The sequence below is a fragment of the Xiphias gladius genome, chromosome 23 (genome assembly GCF_016859285.1).
Source record: "Xiphias gladius isolate SHS-SW01 ecotype Sanya breed wild chromosome 23, ASM1685928v1, whole genome shotgun sequence".
Lineage (NCBI taxonomy): Eukaryota > Metazoa > Chordata > Actinopteri > Istiophoriformes > Xiphiidae > Xiphias > Xiphias gladius.
The window spans coordinates 3,110,188-3,131,238 of record NC_053422.1 but is presented as its reverse complement, the minus strand read 5'-3'; the positions used below and the strand labels follow the sequence as shown (position 1 = coordinate 3,131,238).

Below are 21,051 nucleotides of genomic sequence, written 5' to 3'. Positions count from 1 at the left end.
ACATTGTCAGTTTTTACTAAATATATCCAAAGCAGTTTTGATATATTAAATAAAGTGACATATTTGCAGGTCTCCACTTTATCTTCGTTTCATCCAAAGTCATCTTCATAGACCTGGAGACAGTTAATAAAAAAAAGTGAAGGTGGTTTTGAGGCAGATATATTTGTTTTTGACTTCAGAGCGATGTCAAACCTAAAAAAGATGAAGGCTGTTGATGTGATTCTTGTTAAAAAGCTGCTGTTTTTGCATCGAGAAGGGTCAGATAAACCAGTTTAAGCTGGATTTTCAATACAGCACACGGACACCAACATGGTCACAAACATATCAGTGCATACATTTGTCCCGCTCACATGTGAAACACCTTTCTGTTTGCTAAAAAAAAATGGCAGTTAGCAGTTATTAAAAGGAGTTATTGGACATTTTAAACCACTTGGTTCAACTTAGTTGCACCACAAACTAAACCAAAAGGTCCATTTGGCAGTAGCTCTGAAGCTTTCCGCCATGTTACATGATCTTCATCAGTGGATGGAGTTTGACGAGTTGTCATGAAGAATGAAGATGCTCAAAATCACGTTGGCTTAAGAACCGAGGTTCAAAGCTCCTTCTCGACCTTGCAAAGAGTGGTTGAGACGACAATCTCGCCACCAGGTTCGTTTGGTGGCTGCTCCGGAGCTTTCGATCATATTCCACGATCTGCTTCCAAGGTCAAGAATGAATTGTGAGCCTGAGTTTTTGAGCCAACATGGACCGGACGACTTCTGGGGTGTTTAGAGTTGTTTCTCAGCTGCTGTTTCTGAGTGACTTTGAAAGTTTTGACAGTGTGGTTTTGGCAGGACATTGATGTTGGAATGTTAGAGTATCGAAAATAAACGACTCGACGCGCACTGATCACGTTACCGGGACTAAAGAGCAGGATTCAGTCGGGACATGGACACACACATTCTCACTGAGGCGAACACTCACAACTACACCTCCCACCAAAAAACCACTGTATTACTCTCACTGCTGTTTCTGGAAAATTATGCATTTTCACAAACCAGAGTTTCACAACAGAGGGAAAAGTTTCTTCTCTTATTTTTTTGTTTTCTCTCCTCTTCCGCATTGTGAATCCATTACGAGCCCGGTCTCTGTTTGCTCCGCGGCTCAGCCTTTAATCATGCTCAACACAACGCCAATGAAACATTGATGCCCCCCTGTCTCTGCCGGCTGATGAGCACTGAACAAAGCTAAGAACAAAAATGGAGTGAATTTTTCAGGATGCCCGAGGACGGAGGAGAGCAGGGATTTGGGGGATTTTAACTGCATTCTGGTGTTTACAGTGCACGACTTCGCCGCAACAACCACCTACCAACCTGGAATGCTTTACTCTGTTAAAAGCACGGGTCTGCCCAGCAGCAGACGATATTCCACAACAGCAGTATCACTCTTCATTCTTTAAAAACAACACTTTTGAGGTCTCGAACTATTTGCTTCTCTTCTCTTTGGGTGGTTAGAGACCACAACGCAGGTCTGGCCAAATCTGGGGCTCGAGTGTGGACGAAACGAGTCTCGAGCTGTTTGTGTTTGGCCATTGGAGAACGGAGCTGGTCTGGTTACTTCTTTGTCTTAAAGATCCTTACTTCTTACATATTTTATTTTAAATTGTGGTATTATCAGACGATGTCATCAACAGTAGTATAAACAGTCAAAGGACAGCACGTAAGGGGCAAATATGGAGGGTTATGGATCAGAGTTTGATTCCAAAATGGGGCAAAAACAAATCGTCATTCAAGTTTAGCATCTAAATTCCATCCACGTTTCCTGTTTGTTCTCTCTAGCTGTGTATTATTCTTTAAAAAGCACAAACACCTGGTTTCATCTCATGTTATCAGACCTTTTGTCGCATGGATAAAATCTCATATACAGCTCTACAGAAAACAGAATACAGCTCTTAGATCGAACTGATCTCTCCGTTGATGCACTGCACAAAAGACAGAATGGGTGAAAAAACACAGGAGCAAAAACCGAATGTGAGCGTAAGTGTGCGATTTTGCCACAGACGTGAGAGCGCATTCACCTTCATGTGTCGTCGCCTCCGTCTGAAGCGCAGCAGCTCCTTGTGTTGGCGGGCGATGAAGTTGACGGCGGCGTACTCCAGCAGGGCCGAGAACACAAACAGCAGGCATACGGCCATCCAGATATCGATGGCTTTCACATAGGACACCTGCGGGCGGGGGACGGAGAGCAGGAAGGCGTTAGGTGGTTGCTGAGTATAAAGGCTTCCAATCCCTTACCAACCGTGTCCGAGCGCAGGATGAATAAAGGAACTCTTACAAGAAACATAATGATTAAAAAAGAAAAAACTGTCTGGACAGGTGTCAGGTAGGGATACTATGTTCCATCAAGTTGATCATTTATGCCTTTAAACTCTAAATACTTCCCACAAATTACTCATTTGTATGCACTATAAACTCCCCCCCCCCCTAAATTTAGTCAACTCTGCCCTTGAGGAGATCATTCATGCTCCTGGCTGTGAAAAGTAGGCTTGAATTATAACTTATAGGTTTCGTTATGTTCAACATAACATGGTGTTTAAGAAACCAAACCCTGAGTATGCCTATGATGTCAGGCCGAGATGTAAACAAAACAGTTACATCCCAAGAAATAACTTAAAGCTATGCGTCCGAAGAAATGAATGACGTTACGACACAGGACCATCTAGAAATTCAAGGACACAAATGATTAATTAAAGGAACAAATCAATTAGGTGCATAAAGTACTAATATGATTTATGATATGAGGGGAAAAAAACAACTAATTTAAAAGAACGATTCATCGAGAAATTCCTTCCCTAAACATACAGTGCTCCACAGTTTCACATATCAGGGAAAAGGGGATATTTTCTGTTTGTTAAACTTGGATTTTGTCTCATTTTCTTCTTTCTTTATCATGAACACGTATCGTTCAGACCCACCTAACTCGTAAAAATTCTAGTCAAGATCATGCAGACACAAGACGCTGTGTGCCAGACAAACACAAATACAGTTTAAAAAAAACAAAAGCAAATACAGTGAAATACAAGATACACGTGAAGCACAAACACACATTTGTGTTTCATTTCAGGTGCCTATAGGAATGGCAGGGACAAACGGTGTTGCCCAGAGTGTGCAGAATCTGCTGCTGGCTAAATACATTAGCAACCAGCCTGGAAAAGACTCGTGGAGGTGAACAGGAACACCACACCAGATGACTGCACTCATTAAATTTATTGAAAATCCGTAACACAGTTGACTGATTCTGGAGTGAGAACCTGCCGTTTCTCAGGTTTTATTGAGAATCAGCAGCCTAGATGATGAGGCGGGTTGGTGACTGGACACTCGCGGGTTATTCCAGGTTTGAGGGGTGATGGTGAGGGGAAGGCGAAATTTCTCCTGCTTCAAACTCTCCTGCTTAACTGCACCTGAATCCGACGCTGAGGTGGAGCTGCAGGGGGTCAGGCCAGTTCAACCAGCGCTGTAGTGGGAAACTCCCCGATGTGAAAATGATACTAAATGAACAGGGGCACAAACACATGCATTTCCCTGAACGTACAAAGGTGGGCCAATCGCATAGGAATTCGATCACAGCTTTACAGTGCTATATTTATGTTGGTAGATTTACTATTCCAACTAAGTGGACAAGCAGACGGACAAAAAGACACAGAACGGAAGATGCAAAACCAGTCGAACGTAAGCAGCTTTTACGTTCGATGAGCTTGGTGCGAGGCAAGATGGACGAGGTAAGGACTGTCCAGATAATGAGCGCTAAATGAAGTCTGGCGGGATCACTGTCTGATTGCTATCTGCCCACCAAGTGCCATCACTCAAGTGCCTTCAACCCGGCCTGTCACTGAAACTCGCCACCTCCACGTGCAAGTACACCGTGCAGCCTGAGAGGGAGATCCCTGCTCTGGTACAGAGCGAACAAACCCACAATCCGGCCGGTCAACTCAGTTCAAACTGTGAGTTTAGATCACGTTACACACACACACACACACACACACGATGCTTATCAGCGCTGCTGCTCCTTGCTGTTGTTTGCGCTCGTTTGTACTGAGTCTGACGGTTATGAAAACATTTATCTTCGAATGCCCGACTGATTCTCCCGCCCCCCGAGCTGCTGAGAGCTGCTGAGAGCTGCTGAGGCCTAAACGGTCAACTGGTCCACTTGGTTTGATGGTCATCCAGGCAGAGAGAGAGGGACAGAGAGAAAAACAGAAACAGAGACAAAAGAAAAACTAAAGAGAGGAATCTGAAATTACCCCAAGTTTGAGACTGACTAGAGACTGAAAAATAGGATTTTAAAAAACCTATTTTGGAGCCACTTGAGGAAACCCGGGCATTCTTCCTTTGTGTGAAACAGTAAGTATGAGCAGCCTCAAAACCATAATGGCCTTTTTAAGCTTCCGCACCCAAAAAATGCCTAATTCAATTGCTCTTGTGTTTGAGTCTTAATTGGCACTCAACGAGTCTTAAAACCACTGAAATCAGGATTTGTTTGAACGCCGCAGTGTTGCGTCCATCCAGTGGCTAATGTATCCATTGAGTTTCAGATTGCTGTGTGTCAAAAGTGTTGAAAGTAGACAAGAGATCGCCGGCTACCGGAACCCGGCAGGCTGAGCGGAAACAAGCCGAGCCGGTCCAGGCCGGTCTCCCCGCTCGGCCCCGTCCTCTGTGAGGCCGAGAGCTTCCGAGGGACCAACTGAGGCGGCTGAGGTGGCCTGACTGAACTCACGCTTCGCGGGACGATGTTCAAAGAAGAAGAAGAAGACGGCGGGGGACTGCAGCGGCCCCACTGGCTGACTGATCAGCTGAACTGGTTTGGTGACTGGTCAGCTATTCGGCAAAACGAGTAAATGACTGGCCGACTGACGGACACCGAGTGACTGCACCCTACCACATCTCCACCCAAATACAGAATTATTGAGAAGTATTGATAATTAACTTGATCTCTTTTTAACATCTCCATTTGTTTAACAACTGCAGAAAATTGTTTGCGTTTCATGCTTTTTAATGATGTAAGATCTTATTTTTTTTAATTAATTATTATTCTTAAAGCCTTAAAAACACTAAAATGTTCTGTACAGCAAGTTTAGAAAATTGTGTTTTCCAGAATTCGACGGAGCCCTGCTCAGACCACCCGCTTTAAATTCCTGCCTCGACACGTCGGAGATGTCGAACCCCGACCTGTCCAAGCTCGCAGACTTTCTACAACCTGCATTATGTGCAAGGGTGATCAGGCAGGACCAGGCAGGGACCAGGGACAGCGTTTTGGGATCAGAAAGGTCCGCAGCTACGCTGTCCAAATCGTCACAGAGCAGATATTGTCAAACTGGGTGAGAGCAGGCAAATTAAACCTGTCATACACGTCTCTCGTTGTGTTTCCCTGTGACACACGGAATGAAATGACAAGCTGTCGCGCCTGACGCGCCTTGAACTGAGCCATGTGTGTGTGTGAACCCGGCTTCACCTGCTTTGGAAACTCATCAAAGAGCTGGAAAAGCTCTTGAGAGCAGGTAAACGCTGCTCACCGGCATGAAACTCAGCGCGACCAAGTTTTGTCGCGTAGCCGTGCGACTGCCTGATGCTGTGCACGTCATTTTCCGGTGTTTGCACTGTGCAGCCGGCCAGCCACAGTCTCTGGTCTCTCCGAGACGTTTCCTTTCTGTATTACTACATTGTTCTTCCAATCACACTGTGGCGGCAGCGTAATAGTGACGATGGATGAAGCGCTACATTTATGAACTGCAGCGCCGTTGCCAGGAGCGGGTCCGGGTGGATGGCGGGCGTAAAACAGCGGGGTCCGCGTCCACAGCCCTGTCTGCGGCCAGGTCGTCAGGTGGCCCGATCGTCACCGTCTTGTACAGGTACACTGTGGGTCAGAGTCTAACTTCAGCAGCTTGCGCTATAACATCCTAACGTACCGCTCTGCTTTATTCTCCGACGGTAACAAGATCCCTCCTCCGCCTCTCCTCGTCCCTTCCTGTCCGCTTTCCTCACCTCACCTCTGGGCCACGTGAAAAGAGCTGCGCGTTCGGGTGCGTGCGTGGGCTATCGGTCACACACATACGCTCTCTCGGATGCACGCGTCCGTGTGTGAGCAGTATGCCCACCTAAGCTCAGCTGCGCCGTGTGATCATTATTGTGACAGCTGAACTGCAGAGGAATCACGGTTCACTTGTTCAATTTTTAGAGCGCATGAAGCACCTAATGTCAACAAACGCAGAGCGAATGTGTGTGTGTGTTGGGGATTACAGCTTCCCTGGACATAATTATACAATCCTACTGGCTCACGCAACCTCGGACCATTTTTTCCCCTTAATCTGAAAATCCCTCACAGGAAGAGATTTCTCTTGTTATTTTTTTTTCATCTTTGTCTCCTTCAGCCTCTCTCCTCCCCTCCATTTTTCTCTCTCACCCCTCCCTCCGTCTGCCCCTTTAAAACCCCTTTCTATCCACCCAAACAGAAATTTGTCTGTATTCTCTCCTCTCCTTGCATCAAACATTTATTTTGAAGAAACTGCATTGAGCGAGCAGTGACACGGCCGCTGATGTTAATGTTGTATTTCATTAGAAAGAGCTGGTACTGAAAGGCGTGTCGGATTCGTCCTCACCTTGGGCAGGGAGGCTCTGGAGCCGGAGCTCTGCGTGGTCATGGTCAGCACGGTGGTGATGCCGAGACCCACCCGGGCGGGCGCGGCGTCCATGTTGATCCAGAAGGAGACCCAGGACAGGATGACGATGAGCAGCGAGGGAATGTACATCTGGATCAGGTAGTAACCCATCTGACGCTCCAGGTGGAAACGAGCCTCGATACAGGTGAATTTACCTGCAGGAGGAAGGGAAATAAAGAAGGAGAGGAAGGAGGAAGATTTTTTGACCGTCAGCAACGAATTTACAGAGAGGGAGAGGTTTTCGCTGGAACTGTCGCAGTAAGATACAGGGAAAGAAAAAGAGCTGAGAGAGATTTGATGGAGGTCCTTGAGTCCAGAAAGAGGGAAACCAGGTGTGGGGGGGAATGAATGAAAAGTCAACTGATTCTCATTCTAATTACCTTCTGGCAATCTAACCTCTGGTTAACACATTGTCACTGGAAACTATTACAGTCCCACTCATCTCGATTTGGAAATGAACCTGATGAACAACGGAGTAAGTTACGGAGCAGGACTCAACGAGCCTGGGGCAGTGAGATTGTCGTGGAGAGTTCCTTTTGTCTTTGTAAAAGCTGAACCTTATTCCAAAATATTCCATTTTCTAACATCCCCGAGCATCTACTACTGTACTGAACATAACATATAGGCATCGCCCTTACGTTGTTCATGTCTGTTCTGCCGCTTTTCCCATTCGGGCCAAAATGAAGTCTCCTCAGAAAAGCCCGTATGTAGAGATACTGAACAACATCTGACGCTTTGAGGATGCTGATGTACATTATTGTCCCATGGAGCACTGCAGAGAGAAGACGGAGGGGCTGCCCACGACGGCCCAAAGCCAACTAACCAAAGTGCATTAGATGTCTTTAAAAAACGTTTTTGTTTTGTCTTAATGGCGGAATGACAGTCGCACATATTGTATCATCTTCTGTTAGAGCAAAACATGTTCTATTGTACACTATCTTCAAAACAGTGTAGTTTAACCACCAGCAGCCAAGGCTGTACGTTTTTGGCCCTAAAGATTTACGTCTGTGAGAGTAGCAGCATACAAAAAGAGTAAAAACCATCTAGTTTGAATCCATTCTGGTGTTCTGCATTTTAATAGGAAGAGAAACAGTCGCACCCTCCAAGAAGGCTATTATTTTCTTCACGAGACTGTTTGTGACACTTGCGGCTTCAAAGACATTCATTATTCAGTTTTACATTCATTGAGAGATCAGGTGTCCTGTTTTTCAACATGTATACCTCATTTGGAAACGACCGGTTTTGCAGTTGATCAAACGCACAAGGTCGATTCCAGGAAAATGAAATAACAACGCTGGTTAATGTTTAAACTCTACATAAAACCAAAATGTGCTTTCAACAATTTCCCTGCGGCGGTTCAGTTCCATTAGCCATTAGTGCGTTTCTGAATTCCCCGATAACATCGTCCGAAAGGGCACGTCCCTGTCCCCTGAGAGACAGGTGGAAATGATGAGAGAGAGAGAGAGAGAAATGGGTAAATTAAAAGAAGGATCCGCAGATATGAGCAGGGAGGGAGGAGGAGGGTGAGAAAGAGGGATCAGAGAGGAGATGTTGGAGTGGCAGTGAAAAGGAGGATGAGCCAGAGTGAAGAAGTGAAGGAGAAGCTGACACCTCTGAGACAAAATGTCACCTCTCTTCGGCACCCGCACTGAGCCAAAGCGTAAAGCACAAGCGGGAAATCGGAATATCAAATGACGCCAAACATGTTGAACATCTGAGGACAAACACAGGAGTGTGGCTTTGGATTTACGCTGCCACTAACTTGTTGCTGCAGGGGCCTGTCACCGAGTATCCGACAGGTGGTTCGCAGCTTGTCGCCACGTTCGAGCAGTGACGACACGACGGACGCTGAAGTTGTTGCCTCTGCCTCTCTCGTTAGACAGAGAATGGCAGTTTAAGTTTCTGTTCAGTCCTGGTGAAAAATAATAATCAGCAGCAAACTGCTACGTCACATTGACATTTTCACACTTCATCACGACGGTGCTGAATTTGAAACACAAAGCTTCGTACGCTGCGTCAACCCTTCTTGGACAACCATGGCCTGGATGACTGGGAATCTCCACAGACATCTACGGGACAAAATGCACCGAGAGTCCGTGGCGGCCTGATCTGCATTGCACAGAGTGGTTCAGTTACCACGTTCTGGAAAATCCATCCTCATCATGGCCGATTAAACGCGCTTAAATTCAACCGTATCATCGTGTAGAGGTTTGTGCTTCAAAGGCCCGTTTCCTCCAACGGCCTTCATCCGTCCTGAAGGAAAGCTTCTCTAAAAATATCCGAGCGTTGCGGTGTTTAAATGGAAAAGTATACCCGAGTGTTTCTGTTTGCCCAAGTCTGGGCTTCAGGATCAGCTTCTTGTCAAGCTGCAGTTTTCCAAGTTTCAAGAATGAATTTTCAAGCTCAAGAGTTTGCTTTGTTTAAGTGCAGTCAACAAAAACTGGGGCTCACGGGGAGCAACTGTCTGCCGGCTCTGCAGCCGCCTCCCCAGACACTGACGTGCTGGACTTAGTCCCTCCCTGTACTACTGTCAGCTCCTGGGAAAAAAAACGGGCACAGCCACAGGTCGTTGCGGATGAGATTTGTAAACTCCTACAAGAAGCTTCATCGGTTTTAAAGACGGATGGGGGAGGAGTTTGACGAGTCCTCATACCTGAACCAAAAAAAAAACCAACCAAAAAAAACAGGTTTTTTGTCAGAGCCCTACCAAAACCATATGGGATGAATCATATGAGTCCAACTAGCTGTTCTGTCTGTTTCGAAAGATATTGGACCCTTTCTTGAGGGAAATGCACAGATGCGAACTTGATCGTTTTATCCCTCCTGGTGTCCCGTTTGTTTTCACCGGCACCTTAACTTGACTTTTGTTGCGTCCTCACGTCGGTATATACTGCGCGCGCCGTGCTGCTGCAGTTGAAATTCTGGCGGCCCGCGGCTTCCTGTTGTGGTCCGCCAGGAGCACCGTTAGTCCTTGTGAAGCCCGCGAAGGCAGAGTAACAGTGGATTGTTTACGCTCGCAGCATTGTCGGCCTAAAAGGGGGAGCGTAGAGATTAGGAGGGAGAGAGTCGGGAATTTCGCCTACTTCTCTGAATCGCTCCGCTCCTGTTTTACCACAGAATGCTACGACTATGCTACAGCCTGCAACTGCATGTCGGGCGCTCGACACGCCTCGCTCTTGTTTTTCAAGCCCCGCTCCTCCCCGCAACCACTGGCCAATCAAACAATGCGGATTCGGTTTAAGTTTCTGGGGGCGTAGATCTTTTCAACCATGAGGCCCGTCTCTGCTTATGGCAACAAATACTCGTATTTAATTCCGTAGAGGATTTTGGATAAAAATAATAATAAAAAAAACCAAAAACATATATACTGTATATACAGAAAGGGTAACTTCCTGCACAAAATAAATAAATAAATGAATAAAAGAAAAAGAAAATCCAAATCCCGGATAATTAAGTTAACACATGCTGCAGTGGGCTTATTTGCATTGTGGTACAGTAGCAACAGTAACAAATGTCCCTCTTTCTCCCGCTGTAATGTAATGAGCGCGCTGGCTCTCATAATACACCACGAGAGAGCCGGAAAGCAAGATGGCCGACGATCCATTTAATCAAAGGAGATCAATGGAAGACAGTCTCATCAATTAGAGTTAACCCTAAAAGACTGGAGAGGAGGAGGAGGAGGAAACGCTGGGATGGAGGAGGAAGGAGATGGGGAAAGAAAGGGAGGGGCGGCAGAGAGCGGAGGAAATGCGATGTCAGAGCGAGAGGAGAGCGGGATGAGGAGGGGAGGAAGGTATGAGAGGACAGGAGGAAAGAGGGAAGGAGAAAATGACAGCAGCAGGAGGAGGAAGAGAGGAGGAGGAGGAGGGTCGATGAGCCTGGACTTGATTTATAGCTGTGATACACTTCAGAGCTTTTAAGTGCTGTCCATATTTTCCATCTGATAAGAAGATTGAAATTATTCAGCCGGGCCCCTATCTCAATGTGGGGGCTGAGTCTGTGTGTGTGTGTGTGTGTGTGTGTGTGTGTGTGTGTGTGTGTGTGTGTGTGTCTAACACTGCACACACTTGTGTGTGCTTCTGGAAGATCCATGGTCACACACACACACACACACACACACACACACACACACATACACACACCCACACACAATGCTTCCTGTCATGTGTGCATGCGTGTTTGTATGTACATATTGGCTTATAATCAATAATTTCATTCACACTGTACGTGTAGTGTGTGTGTGTGTGTGTGTGTGTGTGTGTGTGTGTGTGTGTGTGTGTGTGTGTGTGCTTGTGAGGGCCGATTTGAGAACTTTTTTGGGGGGCACTGGCAGCCCAGTGTTTGAGGCACATACATATAAATGAGAACAGGAGCCTGTGGTTGGATTCCAGCAGGGGGCCCCTGCTGCCCGATGCTCCCACCCTCTCCCCTTGTTTCCCGTCTGCCTCTACACTATCAACCTTCCAATAAAGAGCAAAGTGCTGAAAATACAGTCTTCAAAGGAGGACATTCTTGGAAGGTGATGACATTTTTTGGCACTGAGGACTATTTGGTTCACTGAGGACAGTTTTGCTGAGCGAAAGCCTTTTGTCAGGTCGACCGAAAACCGCCCTGCATTAAAAAACAAAACAAAAACAGAAAATAAACACAAAAGGATTCATCAGTAATGGTAGGGGCCCCCTTTCGGTTAAGGGGGCCTGTTTTACAAAAGCAATTTGTGAGCTCTGCTTACTCATACACTGCAAGAAGTGGCAGTGTCCTATTTCATAAACGATCGCTGCTCGTAAATTGTGGCTAAATTTGCCCTGGCAGGCTCACGCATGGGTCTCAAGTTTGGCGTTTGTGCCAATTGGCAGATCGTGTAGACGCTAACGTGACAGAAAAGAATCTCATATTGCAAAGTGATCAAACAGTAAACATTTCTCAGTGGTTAATAATACTCCAAGACAAGATTTTAAGACTCTGGAAGGTTATCATGGCAACGGTAGTTTTATCTCTCGTCGTGACAGCAGCGAGCTAAACGGCAGAAATGAGCTGCCGAGCCAAGGAGATCTGTGGTTTGCTTTCGGGGCTAGGATTAGAATTAGAATTAGGTTTAGGTTATCGTTAGGGTGAAGAATGGGATTAAGCGCGAAGGTGCTGGTTCAGGTTCGGGTGAAGGGCTCGTAGATGCATTATGTTCTGTACGTGTTTGGGTGTAAACGTCTCTTGTACCCAAACAAACTACAAACATATCAGCAGCCAGTAAACAAAAGTGCCCTGCAATGCAGCAGAAACTGTAATTAGTATTTCAAACGGGGCTTTTTCTTTGTGTGTGTGTGTGTGTGTGTGTGTTGGGGTGGACGGAGGGATGGAAAGACATAAAAAAGAAAGACAACAGTCAGTGAGACTGGAGGAGAAAGAGATAGAGATCGAGAGAGAGAGGGAAACGCTGTCCTTCTCCTGGAGTCGCAAAGGACTGCAGCTAATAAATCCGAGGGAAAACGACACCTTAATTCCCTCTTAAAGCTTGATTGGGAAGCACCGAGGCGTGTGCACGCTCAGCCAGGCTCGCTGACGCACACATACACGCACGCCGTCGCACACACAGTCACAGAGGAGCGGCATGGCTGGAGAGTAATGGGCCGGAGATGAGATGAGAAAGGGGCAGAAACAGAAATGTAACAAAAGGGAAGGAAGAAAGAGGAGGGGAGTAAATTGTCCTTGAAGAATTAATGCCTTCTACTGATCGAAAGAAAGGAAAGACGGGGAGAGCAGAGGTTTTAACTTGTTAGAGTCAGATTTGACAGGGGTCGCCTGAGAATGCCCAGAATCTCTGCAGAGCCTTTTAGCCTCTCATAGCTTCTAGTTTTGGTTTTATGGGACAATTGTTTTTTCGGCTCATTCTTAACGCTCTGATGCAGCAGCTGCAGGCAGCGTCTTACCGCAAAACAAACGAAAACCGCTGACCTCCGGATTTGGTGATTTGCTAAATTTTTCGGAGGAACTTAATGACTACGTGTTCCTCTGCGGTTCGACGATTGAAACCCATTCGTGAAAAGTCGGAGATGCATGGTTTTCACAGGGGCGGCGACGGTACGCCACCTGCCCGGCACCAAACAGCAGACATATTGGCGGATGAAGCTGGCAGGGGACCCTGGGGCACAAAATTGGCTGCTCGGCCCCTACTGACCCCCCCCCTGCGCGGTGTATGATTGACTCTGTGTGGGGCTCAGTGACGGAGGGAAAACATATATAACAAAGCTGTGGATTATCTCCTCATTGTGCGTGCATATGAGTGCATGCATGAGGATATGGATTTGTGTGTGTATTTGTGCTGCGTGTTAGTGTGTGTGTGTGTGTGTGTGTGTGTGTGTGTGTGTGTGTGTGTGTGTGTGTGTGTGTGTGTGTGTGTCGCTGCTGAGTCGTGTCAAGGCTTCTCGTCTGGAGGTGGATCGTTCATCTCCTCAGCGGCGACAGCAGACGTCAACCTCTTCTGTGTGAGTGATGGCTCTGAATCTGAACTAATCAGCCAGCTGCACGCTGGCGCTCGCTCACACACATACACACATACACACATACACGCACGCACACACTGACCGGTGGCTCCATTTTTTTTTTTTTTTCAATGTTGTATTTTTGTGGAGGAAGGTTTCGTTGAAAATTGAGAAGAATAAGAAAACGAATCCAGGGCAGCGTCACAGCTTGTAGAGGCCAAATAAAGATTGAAAACTATCCTCAGTGGATTTGATTGTGATGCTCTGTTGTGTATAAAGCCACGTTGAAAGCACCATTTTGAGAGCATTATCCTCTCCGTCTTTCTGTGTTTCTTGCAAGTGGACGATTTGGATGGGACCTAATTTAAGGAGGAACCACACAAAAGAAACAAGAAGAAAAAAAGCACAAGCGTCGCTGTTGGGTTAGTAGAGGGAATGAAGGGGCAATATTTTGAGAAGAAGTTGTAATGTTTGGAGAATGAAGTGGTTAAAATCAGATATACAAAAATATTGTGTAATATGGTAATTTTATATAAAAATAACATAATAAAAAAAGCACAATATTTCACAAATTGTCTTGTCTAAAGACTGAAACTATTAAAATGTTGGATGTTATGACAAAGAATTCCCATCGTTTTAAGTCACAAAGCATCAAAACAATTAAATTCTGATTTGACGGAACGATTTCTGGAAACTTCCATACGTTTGGCACGAAAACACTGATACTGTCATTTTATCTTCAATTACAGTTCAGCTGTGAAGTTCATAGAACTTTGATATGAAAGTAAAAGAACGACAGTGTGTCAACTACTGAAACTGTGCGGTAAACACCATAAACACCGTCTGAACGATGCTGGGGGCAGGAACCGACTCGCGCGTCCGCTGCGTTACGCCTGTGATGATCATTCGGGTAAAACGCTTAAAGTTTATTTCATAAACATTTCGTGGCCCCTTAACCTTAGACCCAACATCCCATAACACGAGTTCTGTTCCTCAGTTTGTCTCGGTGTCTCTCTGAGGGAGACCGAACTTAAAATGTCCCTCCCAAACATCCACAGCTCTATTTCTCTCTTTTCTGTTTCAGACAGCCAGCTACTCGGGCTGACACCGGATACCGTATATATTTATATATTTAGCGTTTTCTCTGGAGTGTAAGAATTGTGGACCGGCGAGGTGGACTGGACAGATGGTTTTCAGCCACACTCGGAGGACCCGGAGGGAGAAACAGAGCGTGGCGGCCGCCCCCGTCCTCCCCCGTCCTCGGGTAGATTCTCCTTGCTCGTCGCTTTTTCTGATTTCTGCTGCTCGTCGGCCTCCTTCTCACACGACACGATACAGTCCTTTCTTTTTCTTTCCAGTACTTTCTATTCTTATCCTAATCCGCCTCCTCTTTGCTATTCTCACCTCTTCTCTCCTGCGGTTTCCTCCTTTTCCTCCTCTGTACTGTTATTTTCTTTCCTTTCTCCTCTCCTTTCTCCTGTTTTCCTCTAATCTTTAATCCCCTCTCTCTTTGACCATTTTCTGTTTCCTCTGCTTTCGCTCACTTCATTTTACACTGAATCATTCATTTTTTTATGATGGTTTCACATTTTTTATGATTATCTACCCAGAAAAAAAGTTTTAATTGGAGAAAAAGGGACTTGATCAGCAGTTATTTCTGAGTTTGTGGCGGAAACACACTTTGCAGCCCGCCGTGTTTTCCTCGTCACTGAGCCACAACGAAAGTTACCTGACGCTGGAAGAAAAAGAAAATAAGAAAACATTTGGGGAATATGTATTTCCATTTCAGCGTAGTATCCCTGTAATTTCCACATTTCACACATTCAAATGAAGGAAGGATTTTTCTTAACTCTGTCTCGGACTCACACAGGATTTCAGCACTCTCCGGGAAAACATTTTTAACATCTCCCTCTAAGACTGTGCGGTTGCCAAGTCTGAATTTAGATAATACTCTCCCTTCATTAAATGGAGATGCATCCCTCTTGCTTTATTTTCTCTTTGCTCTTAACCAATCCTCTCTTTCTACGCCCCTGTCTTTTACAGTGCAAACCCTGGGAAGAACCAGGCAGAAATAAAAAATCAAAATGAGGACAGAAGAGGAAAAGTGGCTCGATGAAAAAAGGGAGTAAAGTGAGGATTAGGAAGAGAAAGGCGAGGAAGGAAGAGCAAAAATCATGGAGATTGGTTTGGTTTTTTTAAGTGCAAACAATCAAAAGTTGAAAGTAAAAGTGTGTTTTTCTACCTTTGTTCTTTGATTGAAGAAAATGTTCTCATTTCTCATGTCAACAACGTGCACAGTTCTCTGCTGCACTAGTCTGACATACTCTTCCCACTGCAACATATATCACATGCAGCCCTTTAATCACGACATTGTACTTAATCTGCCAGTGATCCCGCTGCTGCGGCCGCTGTTCACACAGCATTTCAAAAGCCCCACCTCCACGTTCATCCACCTGCAGGCTCGGTGTCTACCTTCACCTGGGGGGGGGGGGACCTCAGCCCCTAGATGCCAAATATCATCGCCGCTGCATTAAGATAATAATGTATTTTACGTGTGTTGGCCCGACTGAAATGTTATTGTGTTGCACTGCAAAACAATTCTCTCTCTTCTGTCAAACTTCCAAGTCGAAAAGAAGTCATTCCCGTCTGCTATCGAGCCTTTAAACGTCTTAAATCCTCAAATCACTGGGTCAAAAATCGACCCAATGAGGAGTCACACTACTAGATTTACTTTGCCCAGTACCACCGAGTTGCTTTCCCCCAGTGTGAGTAACATTTTTATATCGCTGTTGGGTTCGTGGGCCGAAGCAACCCACTGTATTAGTTGAAATGCTATACTGACCTATGCTGGATCAATTTTTAATCCAGTGATTTTTGATCTGGAAACACGGCGACAACGTCACAACGAACGATGCTAACCAGCCAAAGTCCAACGCCACTCTCAGATCTTTGGCTCTACTGTCCCTACAACTACTTTAAAATGAAATACACTTGTTCTTAGCAAGTAGTAAGAAGACAGAGTGAAACAAATCACCACACAAGAATCACGAAAACATTTCTTAATTTTCGATTTGATTTGTGCAAGAAACAGGCTGAAATCAATTCCCCACTGCAGCTTTTTAAAATTTGTTCGAGGAAGATCAGACTCACAGCAACATACGCAACAGGCGCAGAATGAACGAGAGAAACGCTAATGAGAGAGAGAATCAACCAGAGACTGACGGAAGCCAACTCTCCGTCCTGGTCCCACCCACCTGTGTTGTAGTGCTTGGTGCAGTAGCGCAGGTCCTTCTCCTCTTTGAGTATGAACTGAGGTAGCGTCAGGCCGTCGGCCACCTGCACGGCTCCCTTCTCGTCCCACTCGAATATGAGGTCATTCATGGTGTAGCCGACTGGAGGAGACAGCAGGGAACAGGAGGTTAGTCTGTTTTCATTTCAGTCGTTTCCCCTGGGGAGGAAGAGGATGTTTCTGTGTCTGGTTGGGGTGCGGGGTCACCCAGCGAGAGGTTCACGCCCTGCGGGGACAAGGCGGTCCCACTCCCGAGTCGACGCCCGGTCAGGGACCTGTTGGCGTCATTTTAGCCCGGCATAAAAGCTGTCTCTTAAAAATGACATTTCTACACAACTAAACCGCAACAGCAAATACGTTTTCTGCAAAACGTAATTGTCAGGAGACGGTTCTCCCGTTGGACCACCCTGCACACCAAAGGGCGCCTGACTGAGCGTCCATATGTGACGACAAGGGAGCGCGGATGTGCCGGCAGGGATTTTGAGGTTAAAGGACCAGTTCAGGACAAACTGGAAATTCTGTTACCTGCCCACCACCGTGTCATGTGCTGATTTTGGCTAGCAGCAATGTCCACAGCTCTCCAACAAACAGAGGAATGTGGCCATTTGTAGCAGAGGTGAAAGAAGTAAAAAGGAAAATCGACAAAAATAAATAAATCTCATCGTGAACAAGAGCAGAGTTTAGTTCGGTGTTGAGGGAAGCGCCTCATATCTCCAGTGTGGGGATTTTATGTTTTCAGCTCAGCTGAATAGCTGAATGAATAAAAAACAGAGAAAGGAAAGAATGAGATATGAGGAAAGAATGCAAGACAGAGGGAAGGAAGAAAAGAAACAAGAGAAAGAATGAAATTTGGATAGAGCAAATAAATAAATAAAGATTAAAGGAGAGAAAGACTCAGCTGGAAGGAGGGAAAGTCAGAAAGGTGGCAAGTGATGAAGTGAAGTAGGAAAATAAGTAAGAAAGGAAAGAGAAAAAAAGGAATGATACGTGGGATCACGGGAAAAGGAAAGAAAGAAAAGTAAGGCAAGAATCAAGAAGAAAGGAATAAAGTAAGTTAGGAACGAGGGAATGAATGAAGAAAAGAATTAAGACAAGAAGGACTGGAAGGGATGGAAAGAAAGGAAAGCAGAAAAACAGAAAATCAGAAGGGAGGGAGGAAAGAATAGTCAAAGGAAAGAAGAATAAATTAAACAATGAATTAAAGAACAGAGAAATAAGGAAAGATTAAAGGGCATTGGCTCATGTTGACAGTAAAACTCGGGCTGTCAGCAAATCAGTGAGACAGTGAGAGGAAAAAAAAGGAAAAATGTCCCCGAGACGTAGTCAAAGAAAAACGACTTTGTCGCTTTCCACCGGTTGACAGGAACCGTCTGACTCGCCTGCTACAAGGAGCCTCTTGGGTTTCGCTTACGTGTGAACGAGGTCAGCTACGCCGTCAGATATCTGACCTGTGCCGACCGGTGCATTTCAATCCATGACACACAACTCGATACACACAGTCCTGCTTATTTTCCTCTGCTGCGGTCGTGGTGGCTGGACACGTTTCGGCGGCGCTGTGAGTGACCCGGAGGCCGAGGCGGAGTGATGACGTGATCGCATTTTGGGCCTGAGCTGTTCCTTTAAGGAAACAAAATTCCCCATGAGGAGGATTCACATCCCATCGGCGCCAACATTCATTCCCGGTTTAAAAATGCCAACGTGCCGGCGTCAGCGTCAGGCTTGTCGGCGTCTGTCGCTCCCCTCTGAAGCTCTAACGTCAAACCCGACACCGAGTATCGGTGCGCTACCGGGGAGCACTCTGTTGTTCTTCCTTTGTTTTATTATCGCTGACCCTGCTCTGTAGACGCACACAACTCTTTGAAATGCAGCTGCTGTTTCCCCGATTCCTCTCACGCCTGTTCAAAGAACGAAAAGGCCACAAGAAATCTATATCATATCTCTCACCCTGCCAGCTGCTCAGTGACTGATCGACTGATGCTCTCCACGTAGCCCTCGCCGCGCGCGCGTGCGTGTGTGTGTGTGTGTGTGGTGTGTGTGTGAGTGTGTGTTTGTAATTACTCACAGCTCTCCAGCTGCATGATGCAGGTCTGGACGTCCATAGGGAAGTTCTTCAGATCCATGGGACAGGCCAAAACCAGTGTTATTCTGCAGAAACACACACACACACACACACACACACACACACACACACACACACACACACACACACACACACACACACACACACGAAGCAGCACTTAGACTAAGAGGATTATCCAGAGCTTTATCAGTGTTACTCAACCAGCCAGTGCCAGGCCACCATTCCCAACACTGACAGACCAGGACGGGTTTTAAATGGATAAAAATTAACACATTTTCTCTGTTTTGGGGCATTAAAAAAAAAAAATAAATCAATTTAGCCACCGCTGTTATCCAGACTGACTCGTAACAATAGCTTAGCTTCATTACTGTCATACATTCGCTGTTATCTGACTAATGTCCCAGATTTGAAAGAAAACTAATTAAATGATAACACAGATTTGATGAAAGGATGGGCTACTTGAATTAAATACTTGTTTTGATGGAGACACACGTCATTTTGATTAAAACAGATTTGATTGGATTAGTACTGTAACAATTAGTCAATCGATCAATTAGTCTATCACCAGAAAATGAATCTGGTGGAATCGTTTAAAGTCATTTATCAAGCAAAATGCCGGAGATTCGGCTCGAGCATCTCAGATGTGACGACTTGCTGTTTCTCCCTGTGGGGAAACCTGCGTATATTTAATATTGATCGAATGAATTGAATCAATGGTGAATTTAACTTTGTCTTTGGGTTTAAGACCGTTGGTTAAAAAAGACAGGAATTTGAGGACGTCCCCCTGGGCTTCGAGGGGGACTCTTCTCATGGCTCGTGTTTTCTTTTTTTTGTCACTTTATACACTGAACAATTACAGGATAAGTCTGGTGATATATGAGTATTAATCCGCCACTGAAAACAGTCCTCAACAAATGCGCTATTTCCTCCTATTTGAGTAACTTTTTCGTAAATTACTGAGCCTTTTTAAAAGTGAAACCACACGTTTGTCACAAGTTTTTAAAGATTTACTTTGTTAGCAAGAACTGATGAGCGTGGAGCCGAGAGCCACAGACGGTGCAGGGAAGTCAGGAAGTACGAGAGAGCAACTAACGCATCGCTGGTCCTTTCACGGGATTCATCGACATCCTCATCTTTTTATTGAATCCATTTATTCAGAAAGATAATCGAGCCCCAGTTTCATTCATCTCATCTCTGCTAGCCATTTCTGACACGGCTTATTAGCAACGCTTTGCTCTTTCTGGGTAACCTCCAAAAACACTGATTATCACGAGGTCAGGGTTTCACTGCAGACCTCGCCACGTCTGCTTCTCTGCCGGAGGACTAACAGGATGAAAACCTGTAGCTGGGCAGGCGTGCAGCAACATGGGAATGAATCTTGTTTCATGCAAGGCTGATCCATGAAAGTCCTGAAAATTAAAATGTTCGGGGAGGCCGGTCCCGCGTCACGGTGACACATTCGATTTCTGAGTCTCAGGCACCGAAATTAATTACTGCTGTCACGTAGAGAGAATGTATCTCCACATAAGTCAACTTCTCTTTTTTTTTTCCCCCAGAAATTAATGGAAAAACCATTTTTTTTAAATAACTGATATGATGCATTACTGGAATTAAAGACTTTCATTTTAAAATGAGATATCCGCCATTTGAAAGCTAAAACACGTGCTCAGACTTTATTGCTGCTCCACGCTGCCCGTTAGAGCTCAGCAGTTTTGGAGCTGGTCTGTCTGGAGCTGTGTATTCAAAAGTGTGGACACTGCAGAAGATGTAACCATCTCTGTTTTCAAATAAAACGGAGCCATTCAGAGACGCGGGCGATGCTTGTCTTCAGTATCCGTCATTAGCGAATGCGTTGTGCAGCGTCTGAACTGTTGAACGTTACAAGAAAATATCCTAGTGTTGCTTATTTGGGATTTTTTAATGCTTTCACCAACAAACAGATGGTCGCTTTACTATCGTATAATTATTCAGTTATCAATAATAAATCGCTTTATCAATTCGGCATTAATACACACACAAAGCTTCGCAGTAACAGAATATGATTTAAAATAAAGACTAATGTCCAAAACAGTATTCCCAGATGTGAGAAAGCAAGGTCCATTTAGTAGCTGTTCTGGAGCTTTCAATCAAATCACATGATCTTGAATTTGCCCAGTTGTCAACGAATGAACTTTGATGGACGAGAAGTCTGTAAAGTCCTAGAAAAATGGAAATTTAAACATCTGTCAACTCCATTTGCTGATGACGACCATGTGATACAATTGAAAGCTCCTGGAGAGCTACTAAATGGACCTTGTGGTGAGACTGTTTTTTTTCTTAACTGCTGTCTCCAAGGCCAGGAATGAACTCCGAGCTGAACATATTCTCGTTTGTCCATCGTACATACGTCATCGGTTAACGTCATCCAATTGGTGGAAGACGTTGCGGCTAATAATTCCCATAATGCACTAATTGCTAGGCTTCATTGTTTGCTTGGTGATATATTGTGGTGACCAGGGAGCTTGTCACCTTTCAT

General features: G+C 45.4%; 1 protein-coding gene across 4 annotated transcripts in view; it reads right to left on the bottom strand.

Moving 5' to 3' along the window:
- The window catches only part of glra1 (glycine receptor, alpha 1), a 96,631-nt gene that overhangs the window by 14,927 nt on the left and 60,653 nt on the right, over window positions 1-21,051 (bottom strand). For 3 of the 4 annotated variants that reach the window (XM_040120812.1, XM_040120808.1, XM_040120809.1), the window contains 4 exons: window positions 18,519-18,601; window positions 16,422-16,559; window positions 6,632-6,846; window positions 2,057-2,203 (listed from right to left, as the gene is read on the bottom strand). In XM_040120812.1, the coding sequence (XP_039976746.1) occupies window positions 2,057-2,203; window positions 6,632-6,846; window positions 16,422-16,559; window positions 18,519-18,601 (583 nt within the window). Of the gene's footprint in view, window positions 1-5; window positions 114-2,056; window positions 2,204-6,631; window positions 6,847-16,421; window positions 16,560-18,518; window positions 18,602-21,051 lie in introns of those variants that run through there. The other variant, XM_040120811.1, reaches the window with a different exon arrangement.